This window comes from Oratosquilla oratoria, chromosome 4, assembly GCF_046742065.1.
Source record: "Oratosquilla oratoria isolate Oo_2021 chromosome 4, ASM4674206v1, whole genome shotgun sequence".
NCBI classification, from domain to species: domain Eukaryota; kingdom Metazoa; phylum Arthropoda; class Malacostraca; order Stomatopoda; family Squillidae; genus Oratosquilla; species Oratosquilla oratoria.
The window spans coordinates 18,792,759-18,810,595 of record NC_134780.1 but is presented as its reverse complement, the minus strand read 5'-3'; the positions used below and the strand labels follow the sequence as shown (position 1 = coordinate 18,810,595).

Below are 17,837 nucleotides of genomic sequence, written 5' to 3'. Positions count from 1 at the left end.
ATAAACATACTGGATCCCTATTCTGTAAGTCCAGGGCTTGATTGGGTCATCTTAGAAATTGACATGTCCATCATACAATATATATGTTAATACAGGATGTTAGGTTTCAAATGGTGAAATAGACACAATGCACACTTAGAAACCTGTGATGTTATACTAATGTTATACAGTACTCATCAAAAGTATGTGGGCCCTACTCCTTGTGGCCACATACTTATGACAAAAATAGAAAGACATTCTGAGGTGAAGTTATGTTCATGGAATGTATCTGGTGACACCCTGCTGTCATGCTGGGCCAACAGAGTGGAATGTGGGGGAGAACCCAGCCAGTCGCTCCCACACTGCTGTGGAAAGTGTTTACAGGTAACCTCTCTCTTCGGGCCCTTGCCTACACTGCTTTTCTTCATTTCCCTTGGGTCTGTATCATTACCATGACCTCTACAAAGGAATTAACTAAAGTGGTAATTGCCCGAGCCATTGGATTAAAGAAGGCAGGCAATGGAACTACAGAAATCAGTAAAATGTTGAAGTTGGCCAAGTCCAAAGTCAAGAGATACATTGTGCGATTTCTGGAGGGAGGAGGGTTGGACATACCATCCCAGAAACCTGGTACAGGGAGCTATGAAGACTTCTCCTTCAGAGATTTTGCTTTTGTTAGTGGATTTGAATCTAAAGTACACTTTATGATGTTCAAAACCAATGGAGAAGTCTCCTTAGGATGCCCTATCCTAGATTTCTGGGATATCTCCAGTCCTCTTCCCTCCCGAAATTGCACCATGTATCTCTTGACTTTAAGCTTGACCACCTTCAACATTTCACTGATTTCTTTAGTTCCATGGCCTGCCTTCTTTAATCCAATGACTTGGGCAATTATATCTTTAGTAAATTCCTTTGTAGGGGCCATGGCAATGATACAGACCCAAGGGAAATGAAAAGCAATGTGTAAAAAGGCAAGGTCCTGAAGAGAGGGGTTACTTGTAAATGCTCTTCCCACAGCAGTGTGGGAGTGACTGGCTGGGTTCTCCCTCATGTTCCACTCTGTTGGCCCAGCATGACAGCAGGGGGTTGCCAGATACATTCTATCTACATAATTTCACCTCAGTAAATGCCTTCCTATTTTTGTCATGAATAAGCAGCCGCAAGGAGTAAGGATCTCATACTTTTGACGAGTACTGTATGAATTCACTCTTACAGTTTCAGATAAAGACTCTTGTTAGTATTAGACACAGGGTACACTAACTACATAATTCTATGAACAGTTAAAATGGATAACCAAAAAGCTGCTTCATTATGTCAGGTCCCAACCCCTTTGTGTTCTATTTTGTCGGGAACTGTCACACAAAAAACAAACCACGCGGCCAATTCATAATAAGGTTACTGCATGGTCCTTATTCTAGATATCTACCAGAATGACCAATACAGAGAAACTTGCTTGTAGTCTTTCTGGGCAGCAACCTGTAAATAAGTATTAGAATGACATCTAGTACATACCCATCCCCTTTGTAATGGAAGATTTATTGGTCCCTTTTATTTCCCAAGGTTTAGTTTTACCACTTTTGCAACACTGGTGCAAATGTAGAGCATGGTGCCCTCAAGTTACATTGTACAAATCACATCTGAACCTTACCGAAGGGGTGCATAAAGTCTCCAAGAAAAAATTTGCAAGGCCCTTGGCAGGAATTTTTTTTTTCTTCTCAAAATTGAGGATCTGTAGGTAATCTTGGTCTATACAACTAGTCCTACAATAATCAATAATATATACTAATAAAAAGAAGTGTGGTGCAATAAGGTTTGCGTGTGTGAATGCAAGTGCATGTAGAGCTAGGATAGTAGAAAGTGCTTGTTCTTGAGGAGGGATGGACGTTGCATGGTTGCTGTGGAACCCTTTTTAGCTCTTGGGCCCTGGAACAAATTACTGGATGGACCCCCCCATCTCATAGGCCCAAGGGGTGCCCTGAAGATGAATAAAACAGCATTGCAGCAGCCATAATGAAATGAAAATACGGAAGGGACAGGTAACAAATTACTCCTTCACTACAGAGGAAATGTCACGGAGATGAATGAAATTGCCTGACAAGAATCCTTAGGGCAATGTGTCTTCTTTTTCTTCTTGCTCTCCTGTCAAAAATCAGATTTTCCCCCGTCAATTCTATTCAGTCCTTTCTTTTATCCAAACACTGCATATATGCTTCTCTCCTTTCTTCTAAAGAGGGCAGTTTCATTTGTTTTTTATTTCCTATATATTTTTTTCATTTCTTACTTTTACTGTATGTCACAGCTGGGGAAAATTTTTATTGTTCCTTTAATTCTCTTTATTTAACTTTTTTGAGGGATGGGGGTGGGGGGCACATCACTGTTGCACATTTTAATTTGTGGCAGATCAAGTACTCTGATTTTTTTTTATCTCTCCATCCATTAACTGATACACTGCTCTAGTATTTGCCATTGAATTGTATGCTTCACCAAAAATCTTATCAACATGTTCATCTGATGACCAACATTCCTAGTTCCTTCTCATCTTTCGCTCTTGTTAGTGCTTCATCCCCCCCCCCAACGAGTAAACCAATAATGTCTTCCTTGTATTCTTGCTCTTGTTGTAGTCCATGGTTTAACAACACTTCTATCTTTTGGGACAATCTCGTGCCACTATCAACATCTCACTTCAGTTCTGTCGGCTGCTGAAGAAAACGAAAATTTTTAAGAGTACAAGGAAAACAGGCAGCCTGGTTTATATTGAATGGGAGGGGGAGCAATTGTGGTTACCCAAAATGATTTCTCTGCAGTGATAATTTGATTTAGTAATAGAAGGTGCATGAAAATAAAAAAAATGATTTTGAGACGAATGTTGACTCGAAAGCAGAGCCATCTACGGGTGCCACGCCAAAGTATAATGTAAACTGAGGACTTGAAACACCAACAAGATTTAAATTGTATAATGAAGACTCCTTTTCCAGTTTTGGTAAGTATGAAAGAAGAAATTTGAGTCAAATCTTAAGACATGGAAAGGGAAATGAGTAATAATAGAAAATGGTGGGCAAACGAAGTCATTGAACAAAGAAAGGAGACTGTAGAATTGATGGAATGTTTAACCCAAGCTAACAAGATATCTCATCTAAAGAAATAAAATTCTGAACTTACGAACGAACTCAAGATAATAAAACATTGTAGAATAAAGTTAAATGTGATAGGTTGGTCTAGTTATTCAAAGGTATTTATGGTTTTGGATAATATTTCTGTTTTCTATACTAAGTTGTGGAAAGATGGTTAGTTACTGTTGTTGAATGGGAACAAATGACTATTGACTTGTGTTGTTCTACATAGTTGGAGGCATTGGAGATAAATTATTTTTTGGTTATTTTCTTTATTGTGTCACCTCTGTGACTGGTGCTTTCCATCCAAGGTGATGAAGAAAATGGTGGTGGTTGCAACAACAATATTTTACAATTTATAATTCTAAACATGTCTATTTACAACTATATATAGTATGGAACTAAGTATGGACACTCAGTATTTATTTTAACTCTATATAAATTATATACAAGAAGTGATTAGTTATAATAACTAATATCATTTATGTGATTGAATCTGCCAGTTGAGAATGCAGGTATTCTTGTTAGTTGAACCTCAGCTCAAGCCAACTTGACCGTGGGTCAGATCATACAATAGGTGACTCATTGAAGCTTGCTGCTACCACCAAGATCTGACGTAGAATAGCCAATGCATGCACATGTGCACACTAGTATAGAATGAATAATTGTCATGGGCAAGTAAAAATGCATAACAGCATTGCTTGCAACTGATGATCAGAACAGCTACCATTCACTGACCACAGCGAAATTAGTGCTCAAAGAAAATAAAAATATAATAATTTGACATATAAGATAAATGTACATGGATTTTGAGCAATTTCATTATGGGAAAATCTATGATAAAATTTACTTAATCTTAAGATCATGTGGAAGTAGATATTATTTCTATTCACCTAGGCAAGATGCAATCTTATGAAGTGGTAGCTCGACTGCGAAGGTTGTAATGGGAGAGAGGAGTAGGGGGAAGTTGAGAGGATTGGTGAGGATCCTCTATAGTATGGTTAGTACCAACTGATGATGGAATGGTCTCTATGTTGAGGCCATGGCTCTTTTGTTATGATCTTTGTGCAATACAGTATCTGTAAGACTGTGCAACCCAAATGCTTTCACTTCATTTGACTTGTGACCAATGATACAAAAAGGTCCAGTGAATTCAGGGGAGAGCAGCTTTGAGGTGGGGGTGTGGTTGAGGGAGTAAACAATGTCTCTAAGTTCAAATGTACAATCTCTGGCTGATTTGTTATGCAGACGGGCCATATCGTCTTTAGCCAGATTAAAAGTATTATGGATTCTTTTGAAAAGATTATTAAAATTTGCTACTTTGACCTTAACAAAATCATTGAAATTGCAAATGGGAGGGGGTTCTGATACAAGGTCATATGGGAATCTTTTGTCCAAGCCAGAGGACTATATGAGAATCTTTCAGTTCTGCCATTCAACTAAGCCATTTGAACTAGGGTGGTAAGCAGCAGTATTACAGTTTATGATTTGAAAGTATTCACAAATATTTGAAATAATCACATTGCTGAACTCCGTTCAGTTGTCAAAAATCAGAGTTTGGGTGTAGTGAAGGGGCATATGAGTTTGTCAATATGGGTCTTTGCCACATGTGCAGTTTTGTCTGGTGGGGAGAAAGAATGCCGACTTGGGAAAAATGGCCACCATGAAGAGGCACTGATTTCTGCTGGAAGTGGTAACTTAAGGAGGTCAGTAGCTACTGTTTCAAATGATTTGCAAGGGATACGAGTTCAGATGGGAACATGATTGCTGATATGATCTTTGTATTATGCACAAGGGTGACAAGCATCTATGTGGGAGTGTATATCCTTCCTCATGGTTAACCATAAGTATTGCAATCTGGCTTATGTAATGCATTTCTCCTTGCCAGGGTGTGCAGCATTGAAGTTGTGTAGGAGTTTCAGAACTTCAGGAATGAGGTCTGTAGGGACTACAAGCTGAAACACTGACCAGTTGGGTTCATGTTTGTTCATTAGTGTTGTTTTGTGATAGAGTACGTCATCAGCTAACGTGTAATTGAGATTGGGAGGGAAATTACCCATAACAGTTGTGTCTGCAGATTTGAGGAAGTATACAGTAAAATACCTTTCCATAGAGGATCTGATCTTTGCGTAATGGTTGTGATATGGCGACTGAGAGCATCTGCTGCAAGGTTTGCTTTACCTTGAACAAAACAAAAGGTAGGCATGAACTCTTGTACTATGAGGAACCAGTGAGCAAGTTTTCCCGATATATTCTTGCCATCTATTTACAACTATTTATAGTATGGAACTGAGTATGGACACTCTTTATTTAACTCTATAAATTTATATATACAGTGCTCGACAAGGAAGTACGAACGGTTAGCGAGAATGAGTGATGAGGAGAATGAGTCATAAATCAATAAACAAAAGCTCACTTCATACCTCTAATACTTTGATGGGTGGCCTTTACATGCAATGATCTCACGAAGGCGGTTTGGAATGGAAGTGGCGTACTTGGCAAGATGTACAGGGGTTATACTAGCCTAGGATTGGCAAATGGCTGCCTCAAGCTTGGGCACAGAGCTCGTATCTTTACCCTGCAGGTCCTGTTTAATGTGGTTCCACAGGTTTTCTATTGGGTTTATGTCAGGACTATTGCCTGGCCAGTCTGCTATGTAAGGTATATGACAGTCTTTAAGCTAATGAGTAACACTACGAGCAGTGTGGGCTGGAGCGTGATCTTGTTGAAAGATATTAGCACCTGAGCTATTAAAAGAATCCTCCAGGGGGGTAAATGATATGGACAAGGAAAAGCAAACGGACAAGTGGGCGGAGCTAAGGGTAGGGTTTATGATGCATGCTATCAATCATCCCTCAGTTGATGCATGCTATCAATCATCCCTCAGTTGATGCATGCTATCAATCATCCCTCAGTCGCCTCTTAGCCTTCGTGGGGAGGCTTTTTGTTCCGTGAATGTTCTGGTGGCGCCACCTAGGCAGTCAGCGTTTTTTGCAGACAGAGGTGCTTTCTAGCCTTAATATGGGCATGAACAAGAGACAATAACCCAGATTTACATAAATCTGGTCACCAAACAAAGGAAATAATAGAGCAGGTTGGGGTTGGCAAGACGTCTGTGTGCAAGTGGGTTGCCATTTTTAAGGAAGGTGGCTGTGACACACCCGGTTACAAACCAAGGAAAAAGTACCCCAAAAAGACATCCCCTCGTGCTACTAATGTTATCAAGAGACAGTTAGAGCATAATCCTCATGTTACCGCCAGAAAAATAAAAGAAAGTAACCCGGGACTCTTAGGGGAGGTTAGTGTGCAAACAGTTAGCCGCTGCATTCACGACCTTGGGTACAGAAGCCACCGCCCGGTGAAGAAGCTTCTTCTCACTCTTAACCAGAGGCGCCGTAGGGTTGAGTTTTGCAAGAAATATCTTCAGTGGGATGATGATAAGTGGCTGGATATTCTCTGGACCGATGAGTCCACCTTTACTGTGATTGGCAATAGGGGGTGGAAACATGTATCGGCGTGTGGGTAGCGACCCTCTTGACCCCCGGTACGTTCAACAAACAGTGAAACACCCTGATTCTCTCATGGTATGGGGAAGTTTTAGTAGAAGAGGACTTGGGAGCCTTGTTGTACTACCAAAAAATGTAAAAGTGAACCAATATCTTTATCATGAACTCTTAAATGACCACCTGGAGGATTCTTTTAATAGCTCAGGTGCTAACATCTTTCAACAAGATCATGCCCCAGCCCACACTGCTCGTAGTATTACTCAGTGGCTTAAAGACTGTCATATACCTTACATACCAGACTGGCCAGGCAATAGTCCTGACATAAACCCGATAGAAAACCTGTGGAACCACATTAAACAAGACCTGCAGGGTAAAGATACAAGCTCTGTGCCCAAGCTTGAGGCAGCCATTCGCCAATCCTGGGCTAGTATAACCCCTGCACATCTTGCCAAGTACGCCACTTCCATCCCAAACCGCCTTTTTGAGATCATTGCACGTAAAGGCCACCCATCAAAGTATTAGAGGTACAAAGTGAGCTTTTGTTTATTGATTTATGACTCATTCATTCTCCTCATCACTCATTCTCACTAACCGTTCATACTTCCTTGTCGAGCACTGTACAAGTGATGAATTATAACAAATATCAATTTATGTGGTTGAATCTGCCTGTTGAGAATGCAGGTGTTCTCAGTGGTTGAACCTCAGCTCAAGCCAACTTGACCATGGGTCAGATCACACAATAGGTGTCCCATTGAAGCTTGCTGCTACCATATAGATCTGACGTAAAGTAGCCAATGTATCCACACACTAGTAAAGAATAGTTCTCAAGGGCATGTATAAAAGCATACTAGCCTTTCTTACAACATAATTACATTGTTGTTGTGGGATTTTGTGTAAATTGGACGGTCTAGCAGTGTGATAATGTGAGGGGAGGTCATTTCCCGTTATGAGGTGGCCACATGTGAGATGGAATGGTCTGTTTTAAAACATTGGTTATTTTGATGTGAGGACAACTGTGGTATATGGGATTTATTTTTGGATGATTTGTCAAGTGTTGCTCCCAGTGTCCTTACCACATGGTTAGTGTAGCTGATCAAAGAAATGGGTAAAAGCCTGTTACTGGCAGTGGAATGGAAACATCAAAAGGAGTGGATGCAGTCTTTCAAGATGCCTTGTCAACTTCCTTGCTGTCTGGGATGCTTGCATGACAATGCATCCAGCAGAAGAATACAAATTGAAAGTGGGTAGAGGTTTGGGTGATCTATGAATGGGTTTTGTGGACCAATGAGTGGCGAGGCTTGAGGGTGAAGACTGCTTGTAGGGCACCTCATGAACCTGATACTATATGGGATGTAGGGGATGGGGGGTTGAGTGAAGATTGAGGTAATGGGGTTTATGTGGGGAGATCCTGATCTAGTTTCATGGTTCAAGCAGAGCCATCGTTGTATATGTATATTCATTGAATGTATGACAGGTGGGAGATTCTTGCCAGATGGCTTATGTTAGCATTAATTCTTGTAAGGTGGCTAAGTTGAGAAGAGGTACTGAAGGAAGTAGCCAAAGGGATCAAATAGTCATTGTTGTGGGAAGGATCTTGTTGGAATTTTCAATTGCAGAGAGCAGGTCTGCCATTATTTTACCACATGCATGGGTATTACATACATAATTGCTGAAGTCTTGCTTGCTTAATTTTCTATTATGTGGGAGACTGGCTTGGTGTGCTTTGATTGGGTAGAGATGTGTTAGTGATGTCAAGGTACAGTGGATATCCAAGGGTGGGGGGATGCCCACATTCTGTATTCTTTTAATACATGCAAAACCATGTATCTTTCATCGTGAAGTACTGTGAGAGGCACCTATGTTGAGGTACAGGAGGTCCACGGATGTAGAAAAGACGTAGGCTTGATATCCAGGGTCAAGTTTGCTTTGTATGAGTGCCTAATATAAGCTCCAGTGATTGTTCCCTACATTGTGTAGGATAGTACTTTCTGATCACAAGCTCAGAGAAATAATGCATTTAGTATTTTGAGGTGTGGAGTTCAGGAGTCTGTTGTTGAAAATTAGTCCCATAAATCGGGTCCATTCTACCATTGGGAGGGTGGTGTTTCCTTATTGTATTAATGGCGTATCACTGTAGCAACATCATCTACAGAAGTGCAAGGTGACTGGTTTTGATGTGGAGAAATTAAATTTGTGGTCTTCTGCCCACTGGTGCACTCGGGTGACAGCATTTTTGAGAAGGCAGTTGGTATGATCAGGTTGGACTCCAATGCAAAACAGGTCTAATTCATTGACATACAGGCTAGCAGATATTTTGGGGGGATTTTTGTTGTCATATCATCTGTAGTTAGTCTGAAATGAAGAATGCCAAGGACACTTCCTTGGGGAACTTCTACAAATACTTTGCATAGTCTGTGTGTTAGGAATTGGGATATGAAAGTAGGCATAGCTCCTTATGATAAAAGGAGGTGAAGTTTAAGGAGAATCATTAATTTCTAGGCCATGTCACATACTTAAAATACACAATTAAAAAGTAAATTAATAAAAAAAAAATCAATCAACCAATAATAATAAACAAGACATGTTTGTTGGTAAATGCAATGCAGGTTATTTTTTCTGTTTACCCTAGGATGGGGGCACAACTTTTTTTTTTAGGTGTGGGTGCCAAAATCAGACAAATCTTTGATACAAAATTATCTCTCATGACAACAAAGTAAAGTTAAACACCTACTTATGAGCATAGGTCCCTTTTATCTCTCAGGTGCACACAGACATTTTGGCCTCAGGAAATTATCAACATGGATGTTCTGGCCTCATTCATATATACAACTTTTATATGATGTCTTATTTTAACTTATTATATTTTAGTTGGAATATCTCCACTCAATCAAATACACATGTAACAAATTCAAGTCTAATTCATTATTTTATTATAAGTCACTTTTTTTTCTCCAATTCATAGCCCTGATGTATACAAACTTTTCTTTTTCACAAAAGATTTTTAATCTATCTAATTCATTTTTTGTTTAATTTATAGCCTTGGTTAGACAAACATATTTTAGCTTCAAAAGGGAATTTCAGAAGTATCCAAAATATTTCCTTATTGAAACTGAAGGATATTTTCATTCCATGGGGCAAATGTAGCAAAATTTTGATCTTATTCAGTCACTATAAGTTAGCTTTTAATTAATCATAGCCTTGACGTACAGAAAGATTATTTTGGATTTATTTAATTCTCTATGTTATCACGCATAATAACTGATGCATCAAGTGTGGGTGTATAACAAATGAGGCTGGAATGTCTGGGGTCCACAACTACCTGAAGCCGAAAATCCAGGGCCACAATGTCCGGGGCCTACATTCCCTCCTAGGACCCCAATCTGCCACCCAGTGCAGAATGCAGTTATCAATGGTCACACAAATGTAGATGGAGATTTATTAGTTATCTTTTTGAAGGTGAGCTCTGGGTTTTGTGTGCCAGATAAAAGCTGGTAGTGTACCAGGCCTTGCATGTGTGCCAAGGATTGTCCTCCCCTGCCCTAGGATGTCTATAATGCTGTGACCAGTTCGTAATCCTGTGTGATATGAGAAAATAGCATTCCAGTTGCGATCAGAGCCAAGGTGACATAACACATCCGTGACAAAGTCCCACCTTTACTTCAAACCACTCACTCTCTCCACTTCTAATCCTAACACAAGCTTTACTACTCTCATAAAAACTCTTGGCTGCTCTTAAAAGCTTTCCTCCTATCCCGTATATCTGTAATACCTCTCACAGTGCCTTCCTGTCTACCCTGTCATAAGCCTTTTCCAGATCCATAAAAGCCCAAGTGCTGGTTAAGCACTGGTCTAATAGGTGCAGCAAAGCACTAGATAGAAGAGAAAAAGCTTGGAAGAGATGGAGAAAAGTCAGGAAACCTAGAAAGTGGTAATTATATGTTAATCAAAGGAACAAATATGTAAAAATACACAGGGAAGAAAAATGTAACTATGAGAAAGACATAATAGAAAAATGTAAGGGTCAGCCAAAGCTATTCTCTAGAATGTAAATGGGAAACTGATTATATTTATTTTGTAGTTATATCTGAGTGACCCCCATATTATGTGAACTGGCTTGATTATATTTTCTGTGGTTATTAATATTCAGAGTGAAAGTGAGTAATACAATTGTAACTTTATATTTTATAATGTGAGTATTGTGGTGCATCATTAAATCATTATACTGTATATCAGGTTGTTGTTGTTGTTGTTGTCGTTCCCTAGACTGTCTGTCCGAGCAGTCCCGTCTCCCCAAGGAAGGCCACAGCCGAAACTGGGTTTTCCCACAAATCCTTTATAGAGTGTATGTTGTGTTGTTTGCGTGCATGATTGTGTATAATGCAGTCTTCCATTATGTGTTGTATGGTATGGGGTGAAGTGTTACATCCTGGGCAGCTGTTCACAACACGGTCGTCCAGCCTCTTCTGGTAGCTTAGAAGTGCTGGGTGGTGACCGCATCGCAGTCTGGCCAAGTGGACTCTGTCCTTTCGTGGGAGAGAGGATTCAGAAGGGTGGATATCAGGGGGTCTGGCATGCAGCAGTGTGTTGTCTTTCAGTGTGTTAATGGAGCGGTGAGTGATATGATTATTAATATGTTTCCGGAGGCTGGTATTTGGTGGTTGTGGAGGAAGAGAAGAGAGTATCTGTGCGTAATAAAGGTCTTTGGGTGTAGTTTTAATGTTTCTTGGTGTGTGTGGGTGTTCTGCTATGTAGTGTAGCGGGTGTGATGTGTTTGTGGTGGCTGCAGCAAGTGTTTGTGTGCCTCACATGTCGAGGTGGTCCTTGACTTTGAGGACTTTTGTTTCATGGTGTAAATGGTCTGTAGGTGATGTATTTGTGCAGCCTGTAATTGTTTTTAGGGCTTTGTTTTGTATGATTGTTTTGTATGTCCTGGAGCTGCAACGTCTATGTCGTGGGACCACCCCCCAACCCCAAGAGTTGGGGGCCAATCAGCAGCAACCACCCCTGGCCATCAGCTCTATGCAGATGGCACCGATCCCCAAGGAGGAGCTACGCCTACCTGGGGGAGTACCACAATCCTTTTTTTCCAACACACAATGTATATCAGGTAGCTAATACTGCCTGTGAGATTTTGACTCATATTGAAGAGGTTAACCTCCTTTGGACCTCAGATGAAGCTCACTTCCACCTGGGGGACCTCGAGACCCAATGAGGTAGCCACCAAGCTCCTATACTCCCCAAAGTGCTCAGTATGGACTGCAATCTCAGCCAGAGCCATCATCAGACCATTCTTTATTGAGGAATCTTGCACAACAGTGACAGTCACCAATGAGTGGAATGTTGAGGTCCTCCAAACCTTCAAGAGTGAGCTGCAGACCCTGTACCCATCACTTATGGGGAAGTTCTGGTTCCAGCAAGATAGAGCAAGCTCTCATGCCTCAAACCTGTCCCAAGACTAGATGAAAGAGAACTTTGGTGACTGTGCGATCAGTCTCAAGACTGATTATGAGTGTTCACCTCACAGCCCAGACCTTAGCCCCCCAGATTTCTTTCTCTGGGGCTACCTTAAAGGCAGAGTGTACACAGGGAGACCCAGGACCATCACAGAACTCAAGGAAGCCATCAGGGAGGAGATCAGAGCCATTCCTCAGTCAGCTTGTGAGGATGTCATGGGCAACTTTGTGCTGCACCTATTGAAATGCACAGAGCTAAATGGAAGTCATCTCAAACACATGCTCTAGAATAAAGAAGAAAAATCCAAAGGCTCTCATGTTTTGATATGATATTTTATACACAATAAACTAGTTGTCACCAAATTTTCATTTAATTCTTGCATAAAATTAAGAATCGAGGCCTATCGAAAATTGGGGCCTGTTTTTTGAGGGGTCACCCTGTAATAATCTATATACCAAGGGAGATATCTCTGCAGGGTGTCAAAATATCATTCACACATAACCACTCACTAACCCCCAATCCCCCACCCTTCCTTGCATCACAGTCTCATCTATACACAGCCACTCTCCACTCACTCTTTATCTCTTGCCTTCTCTCTTCATTGCTCAGCAGCCCTTTCACCTAATCCATCCATCTCATCCTCAGTCATCCCCTCAAATTCACTTCCTCCTCCTTCCACACCTCTCTTACTAATCTTTCTTCACTCATTCTTTCCATGTGTGCAAACCATCCCACTACTATTTTATCAGCTCTATCTGACATCTCCTTTTCCACTCCAGCTCTACTCTTCACTTCCCACTATCCAACCTTGTAACTCCTACCATACTTCTCTGACATTTCATTTCAAACACATTCAAATTTTTCCTCTCTGCCTCTCTTAAATTCCAAGTCTCTGCCCCATACAAAGCTGTCAGCACAATCACCCATTCATATAATCACCTCTATGCATCCATTCCCGAATGCCTATTTCTCATTACACTCTTTAATCCCCAAAGGCATAGTTATAATAACAACAATAATTATAACAACAATAATAAAAAGAATCATCATTCTTGCTAGTTTCACCAAATGGAAATCCACACCCCTTGCAGTGAGAATGGTCTTTTAGCCCTCCCAATTGATCTCTTTATAAAGAAATTTTGGATTGTTACTTATACTAGTGTGGGGTAGTTTCTATTTCACTGGCTTGTAGTAGTATGAGGGGAGCAGTCATTTGGGGTAAGCTCTCCTTATGTGAAAAAGGTGGGGGAAATATATTGTTAGAGCACGATGCTGGGTCTGATCTAGAGATAGTGTCAGGCCCAGATGTATCCCCTGATGGAGATGAGGGTGTTGAAAGTTTTGAGGATGAAGATTATACTCACAGAAATGGGATAACATAAATTATTCTTAATCCTATAACAATATAATCAAATAACATATCAACACCTACCATTGTGCTGAGAGATAATGACATTTTTTCTTAATATGTTTATCAATCTATACTTTCTTCTAAAAAGATGGTACACAATTCTTAAAACTCATCATTTTCAATACTTAAAACCTATAGAATAAATTTTTATCAAAATCTCTTGACTACAATGAAATAAAGCAAATCTATAAAGCAATGGCTAAATACTGACTTTAAACCAGTTCCTAATTCAGCATCAATAGAATACTGCTAGATTAATCTACCCAGTTATTATTCTGCTACAATTATAAAAGATATGGTGAGGTGAGAGCCAAAATGAAAAGCACAATAAAGCTATAATCACAAACAACACGTGTATATATGGTTAAACATTCATTGATGTAATGGAACTATAATAAAATGTGAAAACATATTTATTAATTAAGCACAAAAAAAATGTGAACTTACTGGTAAATAAGAATATAGAAACAGTAATGAAAGCTAAAATATAAACCTTACCTTAAATTTTGGTTCCCCTATTGTCCACCTTTATCTTTGAAATTGTGCCTGCTGATAAGGGAGGCATTCCAGAAAAATAATAAAGTAATAACTGAAAGGAATAAAAAGCATGACTGTGCATCCAGGCAAGCAGCACTACTATCTTCTGATACATGCATAATTTGGATACAAGTGTTTGTAACCTAATCAATATTTTTCACCCCGCAGAAATTATTACAGTAATATAAACTGTTGCCTCCAGTGTCACTGACTGGAAACTTGCATCATCACAGCAGCTGCAACCAGTCTGCTGCCCCAATCACTGATCTCTGGTAAGAAACACGGGACTGTTGTCTGTGTTGTATTAGCATAGTACTATTTCTATGTCACCTACTTGTATAAGGTGAGCGGTTACCAATTGTCAGCTCTCATTTTGTTGTAGGGTAGAGGAAATAAAAGTGTAGTTGACAGAGATCTAGAGCCTGGTGTCATGTGATAACAGAGTATCAATTTTTCTGGGCTGCATCTCCTGATGGAGGTACAATGACATACATACATATACCAACGGCTTTTCCCCCCTTAAATGGGGGGTAGCCAAAAAGAAAAAGGCACTCCCACCCATTCCATTCCCTACACATTCCACTCCCCTCTACCCTCCTCCCTCTTATCTTAGCACCTCCTGGATGACAGGTCATCCCTGCATCCTGTCCATTGCCCTGGGTCAGAAGCAATGTCGCAAGACACAGCACATCCACAGCAAGGCTGCTTCATAAATTCGGCGACCCCTCCCTCTCCGTTCCCTCATGCAGAAAAGAAGAACATGGGGAGAAATCCCTTCGGGCTGCGTCAAATTTTTTCTCATACATACTTCCTCACCCCCCATCCCCCACCCACTCCCCCTCATGCATCACAGCATCATCCATACACAACCCTTCTCCATTCAGCCCTATCTTCTGTCCTAGTAACCCCTATCATACTTCTCAGACATTTCATCTCAAACACATCCAAACTCCTCTCTTCCTCTCTTATGTTCCATGTTTCTGCCCCATACAGTGTTGTTAACACAATCACTCCTTCATATAACCTCCTCTTAGCATCCATTCCCAGATGTTTATTCCTCATTACACTTTTTAATCCACCAAGACATTTACTCGCTTCTCTCAATCTACATTCTACCTCCACCCCCCCTCCTCCCTTTCCTGCCACATTTGCACCCAAGTGTTTAAAACTATCCACTTCCTCCAGTCTTTCACCCTTAATGCTCACTTCCAGCCTGTTGTCACTCTCTCCCCTTGTACATCTCATCACCTTACTTTTACCCACATTTATCTTCAGCTTCCTTCTTTCACACACCTTCTCAAACTCTGTCACTAACTTCCTCAATCCCTCCTCTGATCCTGCTACAAACGCAGTGTCGTCACCAAACAATAACTGGCTTATTTTCCACCTTTCTCCATTTTCTTTAATCATCTCCAACCCCTGACCCACTACCTTTGCATTCACCTCTTGCACCACTTCACCCATGTATAGATTGAACAGCCAGGGCGACATAACACATCCCTGACAAAGTCCTACCTTTACCTCAAACCACTCACTCTATCCATTTCTAATCCTAACACAAGCTCTACTACTCTCATAAAAACTCTTGACTGCCCTTAACATCTTTCCTCCTATCCCATATATCTGCAGTACCTCCCACAGTGCCTTCCTGTCTACCCTGTCTTAAGCCTTTTCCAGATCCATAAAAGCCCAAAAACATTCCTTACCTTTTCCTATAGCTTTCTCACATGTCTGTCTTACCACAAAAATCTGATCTACACAACCCCTGCCTGTCCTAAAACCACACTGTTTCTCACCAATTACTCCCTCTGTTCCTCACCATCAAGACCCTCCCTCCCATAAGCCTTCCCAACTACACTCAACAAGCTGATCCCTCTGAAACTACTACACTCACACTTGTCCCCCTTTCCCTTGTAAAGCAGAACTATACAGGTACTCCTCCAGCACTCCACCCTCTCTTAAACAAACAGACAGTCCACCATAACTGTACTTCCTTTCTTCAGACATTCTGCAAGGGCCTTACCTGCTCTAATCTTAAAAGCTGCTTTCACTTCATCTTTCCCTATTTCTCCTCCATTTTCCTCATTCATCACTCTCATTTTCTTAGTGCTTCCCACTGCAACTACCTTTCCCTCCCTATCCTCCTTCACATTTAGCAACTCCCTAAAATACATTGCTCACCTTCCTCTCACTGCCTTCTCTTCCATTATCATCTCTCCATTTGCACCTTTTACCTTTTCTTCTCTACTTGATTTGCCTCATCTTCCTCTTTTAATTTCTTTCCAAAACATCTTTTTATTACTTTCAAAATTTTCTGTCATACTCTTACCCCTTTTCACATCTGCTCTCCTCTTTGCTTCCTTTATTGTATGCTTAACTTCCCTTCTCTTTACTTTGTACCTCTCATGCGATTCCCTTGTCCTAATTTGTAACCAATCTATGAATGCCTGCTTCTTCTCTTCTACACCTTTCTTTGCTTCCTCATCCCACCACTCGCTACCCTTCCTTCTATTTCCTCCCGCCCACCTTGTTCTGCACACCATCTTTGCACACCTTGACTCCCTCCTTGAACCATCCCCATTCCTCCTCCACTCCTAGTTCTACTCTATCCTTCACTCCTTCCCACTCCTCTCTCAGCTTCTTATACTCATTCTCCTTTTCATTCTCATTTAAGCAGTTCACTCTAAGTACCTCCCTACCTTCTGCCCTTTTCCTCTTTCTCCACCTATTTTCCACTCTCAATTTACCTCCCACCAGAAAATTATCTGATATTCCCCCACTCTCTCCCCTTAGAACATGTACATCCTTAACTTTTCCTATCATACTCCTGGTCACCACTATATAGCCCATTAATGCTCTATCTACCACCCTTCCATCCACCACCCTCTCCCATGTGTACTTATGCTTGAATGGCAGGGAGCTGATTCTCTCTGATGTCCACTTCATAAGAACACCACTTGCAGGTACCTATTTTTAGTCCTGAGAAATTCTAAGTAGAAAGGATTTAATTTACTGAAGAATCCTCTGAACTTGTAATTTAGCATACCTTCAACACATTATATACATTTTTTTAAACAATTCCAATTATGTATGTACATCTTAACGCAATTCTTTTGTATAGTTTTATATAATACCAATGTGCTTAGTACCTAAAAACATAATTAGTCTTAATAATATATTGATAAATCAACCATTCTTCAGCAAGTTCTCATACACAACCTTAAATGTTTTGGCACAAAATGATAACTTAAAGATAAGGCTGGGACTAGAGGTTAAAATCCGACAATTCTGAACATATAAAATATACAAAAACAATCTATAATCCATGTAGTGTAGGGGGCCAGTAACTGAAAAAATGAGAAAGAAAAGACACAAGAAGCTACAACTGAATACCTGTTTGATAAAAAAAAAATAATAATAAATAAATAAAAAAGAGGGGAAATAAAACAAAATCTACCACTCCATTGTGTAATTGAGTGCTTGGGTCTATCCAACCTATATACAAGACTTAGTGGTATGCAAATGCTTCAAATATTCAGTGATGCTTCTTCTAAGGTGCCCAATTTCACCTCACGACACATTTGATAAAGTATTTTGTTATACTTTACTGTACAATATATAATATTCAACAAACAATATTAACCATAACAAAAACATCAAAAGTATTTTCCTAAAATAGAATGATCTGAAAGATATTCTTCATTCTTTTCTATTTACATTTGGATCATTTGTTGTACCATTTGGACAAAAATAGTCCTATGTCTACCAAAATAAGATTCTTTTAAGTTTGAGCTGAATGCCCTGATGTTTGCAAGAAAGCACAATTTGGCCATCCAGCCT

The 17,837-nt window shown here is 40.2% G+C and overlaps 1 protein-coding gene across 5 annotated transcripts in view; it reads right to left on the bottom strand.

Moving 5' to 3' along the window:
• The window catches only part of Nipsnap (protein nipsnap), a 175,109-nt gene that overhangs the window by 42,325 nt on the left and 114,947 nt on the right, over nt 1–17,837 (bottom strand). For 2 of the 5 annotated variants that reach the window (XM_076183542.1, XM_076183537.1), the window contains exon 6: nt 1,406–1,455. The exons of 1 other annotated variant lie outside the window; for it this stretch is intronic. In XM_076183542.1, the coding sequence (XP_076039657.1) occupies nt 1,406–1,455 (50 nt within the window). Of the gene's footprint in view, nt 1–1,405; nt 1,456–17,451 lie in introns of those variants that run through there. 2 more of the 5 variants (XM_076183538.1, XM_076183539.1) reach the window with 1 other exon arrangement.